The sequence below is a fragment of the Podarcis muralis genome, chromosome Z, assembly GCF_964188315.1.
Source record: "Podarcis muralis chromosome Z, rPodMur119.hap1.1, whole genome shotgun sequence".
Lineage (NCBI taxonomy): Eukaryota > Metazoa > Chordata > Lepidosauria > Squamata > Lacertidae > Podarcis > Podarcis muralis.
In genome coordinates, this window is record NC_135673.1 from 50,495,085 (window position 1) to 50,505,567 (window position 10,483).

General features: G+C 41.1%; 1 protein-coding gene across 3 annotated transcripts in view; it reads left to right on the top strand.

Moving 5' to 3' along the window:
- LOC114589091 (maestro heat-like repeat-containing protein family member 7) overlaps positions 1-4,324 on the top strand; it is a 45,351-nt gene extending 41,027 nt beyond the window's left edge. For all 3 annotated transcript variants that reach the window (XM_077922488.1, XM_028715132.2, XM_077922489.1), the window contains one exon: positions 1,076-4,324. In XM_077922488.1, coding sequence (XP_077778614.1) covers positions 1,076-1,228 — 153 coding nt within the window. In that variant the 3' untranslated portion in view covers positions 1,229-4,324. The remainder of the gene's footprint in view (positions 1-1,075) is intronic.
- The last annotated feature ends 6,159 nt before the right edge of the window (positions 4,325-10,483 follow it).

Here is a 10,483-nt window from a genome sequence, read left to right on the forward strand (position 1 = left end):
AACAAGGCACCAGCTTAGATCTTCTCAGGTGAATATCAGGCTTGAGTCCATAAATGTTGCTCGACTTTATCTGGTGTCACTTAGGCTCTGCCGTCTGAGCCTCTACCACCTGCGCATCTGCCGCTGCTGTCAGGAGTGCAGTGGCGTGCTCTGGTCCATGGGGTCACAAAGTCGGACACGACTAAACGACTAAACAACAACAACAACAAGACTGTAGAGTTTCTGCAGGAATGCCCTCTAGGAATAATGTACCTTCCTTCTTACACCAGCCTAGGTGTGTTCTGACTGCATTATTTCCTACTGTACCTGGAAATCTGAGAACTCACTGGGCTTTGGGGGTGACAGATTCCAGTTGAAGTTCATTTTGTCTTTGCTTCCACAAAGAAGCAGTTGGATTCTCTCCAGAGATCTTACTGAATTTCCAGGTAAGATCCTTTGCTGGGAGTCCTACTGCTGCTGAACCTCCCTTCTTTGGGAAAGGGTGCATATTCAGATGGCACTTGCAAAGTTTGTATTTGGAACCTGGCTGACTTGTTGCTCAGCCTGTCATCCTACCCAACCTTTACCTCTCAATTTATGAAAAAGGGGAGTTGTAAAATGAGATTTAATAATTTTGAAAGCTTCCATGGTTGATCAGAACTCAAAAGAGACATTTAGCCTGTGTAGTGGTATGGTTTTTATGAGCTAGTGTATTTGGACAGTTAGTTGAAATACTATGTCCCAGGTGTGTTTAGGTAACCGTTAGGCAAAATGATAGTAATATATCATTTTTTGTTTTGTTTATGCATTCAGATGATTGGACTGAAGTTGTTGACCTTTTTTTGGGATTTTACCCCCAAAGCTGTTGACCTTTTCTTGAACGACGGGAAGGAACTGCCTGTGGGGGCCGAGTTAGGCTCCCCCCACTGTACTTAGGAACTGCATGCTTAAAGGGAATGCCCTTAAAAAGAGGAGGGGCATGTGATGGCCCCTCCCCCAGAATTCTCCAAGTCGTCCTCGGACTCCTCCTCGGAGTCGGAAGACTTGCTCCTCTTGCTCTTCTGACTTGGCTTTTTCTGTCCTTTTTCCTCTGCAGCTTCTTCAGCGCCTGCCGGCTGTTGTGCCTCCTCCTTTGCCCAGGAAGTCTGAGCCTGGGGCCACCGAAGGGCGTCTCATTCCATCCGATTTTCATAGAATTTTCATAGAGCACAACGATCAGGGCCCAGTCTTTGAGCGGCAACTCCACTAGATCTATTGCAATAAAATTTACTTTCTATTTCTCCAACTGATGCATCTGTGATCTTTGGCACATCTTGAACAAGGTACCCAGGTTACCCGCAACAGAATGGCCAACCAGGTTAATGAACTATGCCGAAATGGCAAAATTCATTGGGAAGCTCAGAAGTCTAGATGACAAGGGGGGGAAATGGGAAATGTTTATTATGTATCTACAAAAGTATTGTTAACAGGTTAATACACTGGCAGGATTTTAAGAACACTTGTAATTTTAAAGATTGTACAGATAACGTGAGGAAAAGAAATTTTGTAGTAGTAATGATATGCAGTTGAAAAGAGAACTTAAGGAACCCAGGGAAGGGGTGGAGGGAAGTTGCGGGATTCTTGAACAGGAAATAGAAGGTGCCATTCAAAACATGCAACTGGGCAAATCTCTGGGACCAGGACTTACTTCCAAGTACTACAAGGCGTTGAAGGAATGGATAGTACAACCTTTGAAGGGAGTTTGTAATGAAATTTTGGAGGGGGAAAGGGCACCAGAATCGTGGAAAGAGGCATTTATTACACTAATACTGAAGACAGAGACTGAGAAGACTCAACTTAAGAACTATCGGCCTATTTCGTTACTGAATGTGGATTATAAAATATTTGCTGATATTTTGGCAAAGAGATTGAAGAAAGTTTTGATGGGGGAGATTCATGGGGACCAAGCGGGCTTTCTCCCGAGAAGACATGTCAGATAATGTAAGGAATATAATTGACATTTTGGAACTGCTAGAGGTGAACATTAATACCAAAGCAGTCTTGATATTTGTGGATGCGGAGAAAGCCTTTGACAATATTTCTTGGAGTTTTATGAAGAAGAACCTCCAGGGGATGGGGGTAGGCCAAGGTTTCCAAAATGGTATTGATGCAATATATTCTGAACAGAAAGCAAAGTTAATCGTAAATAATGTGGTTACAGAAGAGTTTAAGGTAGAAAAAGGAACACGTCAGGGGTGCCCAATCTCTCCATTACTATTTATATCAGTCCTGGAGGTTTTGCTGAACATGATTAGAAAGGACCGGTTGGTTAAAGGGGTACAGGTCGGAGCTAAACAATACAAATTGAGAGCATTTGCAGATGACTTGGTACTTACTTTACAAGAGCCAGAATCTAGTACAAAAAGGGTTTTAGAACTAATTCAAGATTTTGGCCAAGTAGCAGGATTTAAACTGAACAAAGCTAAAACTAAGGTGTTGGAGAAAAATTTAACATCTTTTGAAAGGGAGAGGTTTCAGAATGTGACAGGTTTATCTGTGGTTAAGAAGGTAAAATATCTGGGGATTAATATGACAGCCAAAAATGTGAATTTGTTTAGAGATAATTATGAAAAATGCTGGACAGAAGTGAAAAAGGATCTAGAAATTTGGTCAAAGTTGAAGCTTTCCTTGTTGGGTCAAATCGCAGCTATAAAGATGAATGTCTTGCCTAGAATGTTATTTCTGTTTCAAATACTGCAAATTGTTGACAAGATGGACTGTTTCAAGAAGTGGCAAAAAGATATTTCTAAATTTATCTGGCAGGGCAAAAAGCCCAGAATAAAATTTAAGATATTAACTGATGTAAAAGAAAGGGGGGGATTTGCCCTGCCAGATTTTAAACTTTATTATGAATCAGCCGCTTTCTGCTGGTTAAAAGATTGGCTACTTCTTGAGAACACAGATATTTTGGACTTAGAAGGGTTCAACAATACCTTTGGGTGGCATGCATATTTGTGGTACGACAAGCTTAAAGCGCACAAAGCTTTTAAAAATCATATTGTCAGGAAAGCATTGTATAACGTTTGGATTAGGTATAAAGATTTGCTGGAAAATAAAACTCTTAGGTGGTTGTCTCCAATGGAGGCAAAGGCCGTGAAAAAACTTAATATGGAATCTAAATGGCCGAAATATTGGGAAATACTGGAACAAGAGGGGGACAAACTCAAGCTACAGAGTTATGAAAAATTGAAAGATAAAGTGCGAGACTGGCTTCACTATCATCAAATAATGGAGGTGTTTAAGCTAGATAGGAAAAATGGTTTCCAGATGGAAAAATCTAAATTGGAGACAGAACTGTTAGAATCCAAAACTAAGAATTTGTCAAAAATGGATAACTTGCTGTTGGAATGGAATACTCAGGATGAAATAGTTAAATCAGCTATGATCAAGTGGGCACAAGATATTGGTCATAACATTATGTTTGAAGACTGGGAAAGGTTGTGGACCACCGGTATAAAATTTACGGCATGTAATGCCTTAAAAGAAAATATTATGAAAATGATTTATAGGTGGTACATGACCCCAGTCAAACTTGCAAAAATTTACCACTTGTCTGACAATAAGTGTTGGAAATGTAAGGAGACTGAAGGAACATTCTTTCACCTTTGGTGGACGTGCCCAAGGATTAAGGCTTCTGGGAGATGATTTACAATGAAATTAAAAAGGTATTTAAATATACCTTTCTGAAGAAACCAGAGGCCTTTCTCCTGGGTATGGTCGGCCAATTGGTGCCAAAGAAGGATAGAACATTTTTTATGTATGCAACAACAGCAGCAAGAATACTCATCGCAAAGTATTGGAAGACAGAAGGACTACCCACCGTGGAAGAGTGGCAGATGAAAGTGATAGACTATATGGAATTGGCAGAAATGACTGGCAGAATCCGAGACCAAGGAAGAGAGACGGCGGAGGAAGACTGGAAGAAATTTAAAGACTATCTTAAGAAATATTGCAAAATTTTTGAATGTTAGAACGATTTGATTCTGAAATTAAGTGGTTGTTTGCTGTAATGATTTGTTATGAAAAGAATGACTAAGGATTTAAACAGAAATTAGGGGAAGGATTTGTTGAAGAGAATGCATCAGAGAATAGAATGCAGTAAGGGGAGGTATGAGGAAGTCGGGAAAGTAAGTTTTATGAACGTAAGGGAAGGAAATTATACATATGGTTTTTTGTGTCTTTGTTGTATGTATTTTTGTCTTTTTTTTCTTTCTTTTTTGTACTTTTTTCTTTTGTGATTTCTTGCAATGATTTTTGTGTTAATTTAATTCCTGGAAAAACCAATAAATATCTTATAAAAAAAAAAAGAAGTTGTGGGATTCAGAGAATCCCATATAGTGGTTTGGACATTGTTTTTTTTTGGGGTGTGTGTGTTCTTTTTCTGGTTTTTGTGTTTTATTTTTGTTATTTTTGTTGAAAATAAATTTAAAAAATTACAAAAACCCTCATACCCGAACTCCCTAAATGAACTTCTTAGGTCTTTATCTAACAGACATATCAGCAATGTAGGAAAGGTGAGAAAGAACACAAGCCCAAGACACGCCATCGCTTTATTTATACAAACTTAGCAACAGTAACTTGGTAGGAAAGCAAAATCAGCAGTCAGTAGTACAAAACCGAAAAGCCACTGAACACATTTGAATAGCTCTTTTAAAAAAGCAATTGCAAGTTCATTCTTCATAGTTTCCCAACAATATTTGTACGTCACTTCTCCCAAGTGTGGGTTGATCTTAGCTCAATGTCCTGCCCTGTGTTTTTCACTTGCAGCACTGTTTCTTTTCTGCTGCAGTTCAGCTTCCAACAAAAACTACATCATTAGCCTCACTGTTCACTGGAGTTGAATTTTACCTAGTTCATTGCATTATTCCACACCATTAAGTGTGAAGGCCATGCATTTCAGTACAAAGGAAACGCAATACAAATTGCAAGTGGGCAAAAACCTGTCATCAATTTGTATTCTTTATTTGCAATGCCATCTTGCAAAATAAGCACCTTGTATCTAAAGTTGCACATTTGCATAGCCTATTATTATTTACTGCTCTTCATCCGAAGATCTCTGTGGTTCATTGCAGAAAAGTGCAAAAAAGGGAGTATAAAAAATGTAGTAATACAAAAACTGAAACAAACCAATAACCACCCCCACCCCAATTCAGCCAAATGCCTGAAAACTTTTAGCTGAGATTCCTGCATTGCAAGGGGTTGGACTAGATGACCCTTGGGTCCCTTTCACCTATGATTCTATGGTTTTCCCCTGGCACCTGAAGATCTGTAACTATGGCTCTGGGTGACCCTAAGGAAAGTATTCCACAAATGGGGGGCCACTGCAGAACAGGCCCATTCTAGAGTTGCCACCCTCCAGACTTCTCACAGAGGCAGACAAGGAAGGGCCTCAGATGAAGATCTCAAGGTCTGGGCTGGTTCATATGGGGAGAGGCGGTTGCTGAACAGCAGCAACATTAGCCGCATTGTGGGGCTTCAATCAGTGCCGGATTTACGTATAAGCTAAACAAGCTCTAGCTTAGGGCTCCACTCTCTGGGAGGCCCAAAAAAAATTAAAGAAAAAAATACTGCATGTACATTTCCAAAATACGATAAAGACAAATATAGTGCTACCTCGGGTTAAGAACTTAATTCGTTCTGGAGGTCCGTTCTTAACCGGGGGCCTCATGCTGGTGCCGTGCCGCCGCCTCGCGATTTCTGTTCTCATTCTGAAGCAAAGTTCTTAACGCGAGGTACTATTTCTGGGTTAGCGGAGTCTAACCTGAAGCGTCTGTAACACGAGGTACCACTGTAAAATAAAACCTACATATAGCAACAGTGTTTTGTGTTGTCTCAGCTCCTATGATGTAAGTCATGGGCCCCCAATCATTTGAAGTTAGAGCTTAATAATTATTTCACTATTAATATACTTCTTCTTAATTGTATTTCACTATTAATATCTTCTTAATTGTATTTCAGTTCAACAATTACCGTACTTTGATAAAATACATATTTTGTTATGTGCAAATGGTTTGAGATACCTATGAGGTCCATAAATTACCATGTAGCATATATTCCTCAGAAAAAACAGTGACCATTTCTTTTTGTCAAAGGACAGCTGGACACGTAAAGGGCCCCATTCCTTTCAGTAGCTTAGGGCATCCAACCTCAATCCAATACTCAGTTCTCCACATTTCCACAATGATTTCATGAATTCTCGTAAACATTGACCAGCATTTTAGTGTCAGTTTCTCCCCAGGCACATTTTTACGCAGTTTAAAGTAATGTGTGCCTCTTTGCAAGCCGTTTCATGCAATATAATGAATTTTTTGTGTTATTTTCACTGAAACGTGCATTTGTATGCACACTTCCCTCTAGTATGTGCACACATCACTTGGCTGGGGAAGTGTGCGTTTCGAAGGAGGACTGTGATTTGGTTTGCAATTGGTATCAGTGTGAATTAGGTAGGTTTGCCTTTGAACTGAATAGAATTTCCCACTCCTAACACCTTTCTCAAAATTAGAGATATTATTTCTCCTACAAGCATCTGTGCAGGACCCAACTAGCATGTCTGCAGGGCAGAACCACAATGACTCAAGCACCTCTATGATTTATAAATAACTCATTTCTCCATGTATGCAACTGGATGCAACTCACCCTTCAGACTCCTCTGCTTTCAGCTCATCTGGTTTTGGGAGAGGGGAGACCACCCTGAGTTCAAAGCATACATCCTGCCTAGTGGGACTGGTTTCCTCAGCCTGGCAACACACACCCTGACTCCTGTGTGTAGCACAATCTTTTCGCCAGCTCAGCCTGTTAGAGGTGGCTCAATGAAGCAATTGTCTCAAGGTGGATTGAACCAGAAGAAACAAGACTGAACCAGAAAAAGCACAACCCGGAGTTGGCAAATGCAGGCTCGTTGTGTGCCCAACCTGTGATGTTTTAACATCTCCACTCCCTGCTCCTGCTGCAAACAGGAGGAAGTAGGGAGCAGCCTTTGACAGTCACATCCCTTGAAAGCAGAGTGTCTCGGAGTTTTGTGGCATGCTCTTCTTGCAGAATCTGTCTCCATGTAGCCTGTAGAGAGAGAGATGAAACAGCATCCATTTAGAAGCTGAGCAAAGTGTTGGCAAGGGATTCAGATTATTTATTACTGCACAATTGTATCTTACATGGGGGTTCAGTTCCAAGGGTTCTGCATATACAGTGGTGCCTCGCAAGACGAAAAGAATCCGTTCCGCGATTCTTTTCTTCTAGCGGTTTTTTCGTCTTGCGAAGCAACCCCATTGGCGGCTAAGCGGATTAGCGCTATTAGCGATTTAGCGCTATTAGCGGCTTAGCGGGCTTAGCGGCTAAGCTGTTAAAAGGCTATTAACAGCTTAGCCGCTTTGAAAGGGGGGGGGAGCGGGGAAAAAATGGCGAGACTCGCAAGACGTTTTCGTCTTGCGAAGCAAGCCCATAGGGAACTTCGTCTTGCGAAGCGCCTCCGTGACGGAAAACCCTTTCGTCTTGCGGGTTTTTCATTTTGCGAGGCATTCGTCTTGCGGGGCACCACTGTACACGGAAATCATGTAGACCACAGTTCTGTCCACTTGAAAGCCCCCCAGAGTATTCAGGAATCCATCAGGATCCATAAGATTCCAAGGGTGCACCACCTGAATTGGTCCCACATGCTTGCAGAGGGGAATGGCTGCCATGTCGAGGCTCCACAAGTTTGGCCTGGGAGCAAAGACAAAGTCAAAGCTATGTCCTGCTCTGTGCATCAGTCAGATGATAATGACAGACGGTCCCCTTGTCATCATAGAGGCTGTGATACCCTCATCTGGTTCAGAAGGAAAGAGAAAAGGAAGGACGGATGAGAGGGAGAGAGGGAAAAGGGAGAGAGTGTGTGAAGGCAGAGCGAGAGAGGAGAGAGGGCGATGGTGAGAGCGAGAGAAATAAATTGTAGGATGAGAGAGAGAGGGGGAAAAATGGACAGAGACGGAAGGACGAGAGAGATGGGAGATGGAGAGAAAAGGTGATATTGTTTTCGGTGTTTTTTGGGTGTGCACGCATATTCCCCAACCATGACAAAAGGAAGAAGTTGATTTCACTTGGTTCTTTAGGTGTGCAAGCATATTCACCCAAAAAACACAAAGCAAAGTGAAAGAAGCCCAAAGCAACACTGGGATTTCTTTTGTTCCATATGCATACAAAGAATTCAAATCCTCGATTGGGCATCATTCGCTTCGTTATTTAGGTGTGCACTCAAAAATCGCAAAGCGAAGTGAAATCAGTCCAAAGGGAAACAGGTTGTTGCTTGATCAATGGAACCGTATGTTTGATAGGACATTTTGACTTGGTTTCAGGTTTTTTAGGTGTGCACTCAAAAATCGCTAAACGACGTGGGAGGATCTCAAAAGAAACTCATTTTTCTGAATAAGCTTATTTCGTGGTTTCACTTGGTTCTATAGGTGTGCAAGTATATTCACCCAAAATACACAAAGTGAAGTGAAAGAAGCCCAAACAAAGGAAAACTGCGATCTTTTTGTTTCAAAGAAGACGACTAAGGTAGATTTGGGTTTCACAGTGAAATCAAACAAGGTAGTTGCTTACTGAATATGCATAATGAAGACGCATAAGCTTTGAAAGGAAAAGTTATTTTTGCCTCCCTCTGCAGAGAAAAAGACGAATAAACTTATTTGGATTGGTTTCACTTGATTATGTGTGCAAGCATATACACCCCAAAATCGCAGTGAAAGCCCAAACAAACTGGGATCTTTTGTTCCATGTGCATACAAATAATGAATAAGCCTTGATTGGGCATCTTTCACTTGGTTTCAGGTTATTTCAGGGAATTTATGTTGAAAAATTTAGAATTAATGAATATTGGACAATCTTTCTTAAAAGGAATTGAAGCTATATATTCAGAACAAAGAGCAAAATTGATTGTGAATAATATAGTAACAGAAAATATAGAATTATGAAAGGTACAAGACAAAGGTATCGCCGCTGTTATTCATATCGGTACTGGAGGTGTTTTTGTTTTTTAAAAATGATATTTATTGAGAATTTTAAAATTACAGAAAAAAAGGTACTGGAGGTGTTTTTAAGGACAATAAGGAATAATAGACAATAAAGGGAATTTCTTTTTTTTAAAAAAATATTTATTATTTTTAAACCTTACAAAAAAGAAAGAAAAAAGAAGAAAAAACATACAATATATAAACAATTATATATTGACAATAATATATTGATATATTATATATGGACGCGGGTGGCGCTGTGGGTAAAACCTCAGCGCCTAGGACTTGCCGATCGTCAGGTCGGCGGTTCGAATCCCCGCGGCGGGGTGCGCTCCTGCTGCTCGGTCCCAGCGCCTGCCAACCTAGCAGTTTGAAAGCACCCCCGGGTGCAAGTAGATAAATAGGTACTGCTTACTAGCGGGAAGGTAAATGGCGTTTCCGTGTGCTGCGCTGGCTCGCCAGAGCAGCGATGTCACGCTGGCCACGTGACCCGGAAGTGTCTTCAGACAGCGCTGGCCCCTGGCCTCTTAAGTGAGATGGGCGCACAACCCTAGAGTCGGACACGACTGGCCCGTACGGGCAGGGGTACCTTTACCTTTACCTTTATATAAACAATACACAGCACAACATTAACACATTAAACAAAGCAAAAGCAAAAACAGTTCAAAACACACACATCATACCATCTCAATATCCTCTCTTTCATTCCCTTGTTTCATCAACCTCCTCTCACCTCCCTTTTTGTATTCCATTTCTATTAACTGTTTCAGCAAATCCTTTCCATCTTTCTCTATTTTCTGTCATATGATTATCAACATATTTTAACCTTATTTTCCATTAACATTGTAATACTTAACAACAACAACAACAATCTTTATTACGGTCCAGAGACCAACAAAACATTACAAATCAATACAGAGTTCATACAGCCTACCTCCAAGTTAATCAAGCACTTTGTTTGGAATATAGGGCTCATTTGTTCTTGCAACCACCGATAAAAACTTTGCCACTGCCAACGTTCTAGCTTTTGTCCGGTCTTCCAGTAGGAACCTGACATAGTGAGCCTCTGACTTTCCCGGGAAAGGCACCAGCAAGGGTAGTATCAGTTCAGCCCTGGCCTGCTCATATTTTGCACAATGTAACAAAATATGATTTATGGAATCGATGTCTTGAGCACACGAGCAAAGTCTGTCCTGGTAGGGAACTCCTCTCAACCTACCATCCAGCACTGCAGAGGGGAAGACATTCAGTCTGGCCTTGGTGAAAAGCCTTCGATAGTTAGGTAGTCAGGTTTTTGATGTAAGATGTTAACTCAAAGACATACCCATATTCAACTCCTGCTGCCAGTGGACTACAGACTGCGTGTGACCGAGATCGCAAGTCACTGTGTGCATTGTCCCATAATCTTTGCTTTAAAACCTTTTGGGCGCCTTCATAGCCCAGGTAATACAGTTGGGGGGGAGACAGACCAATAGAGGTGG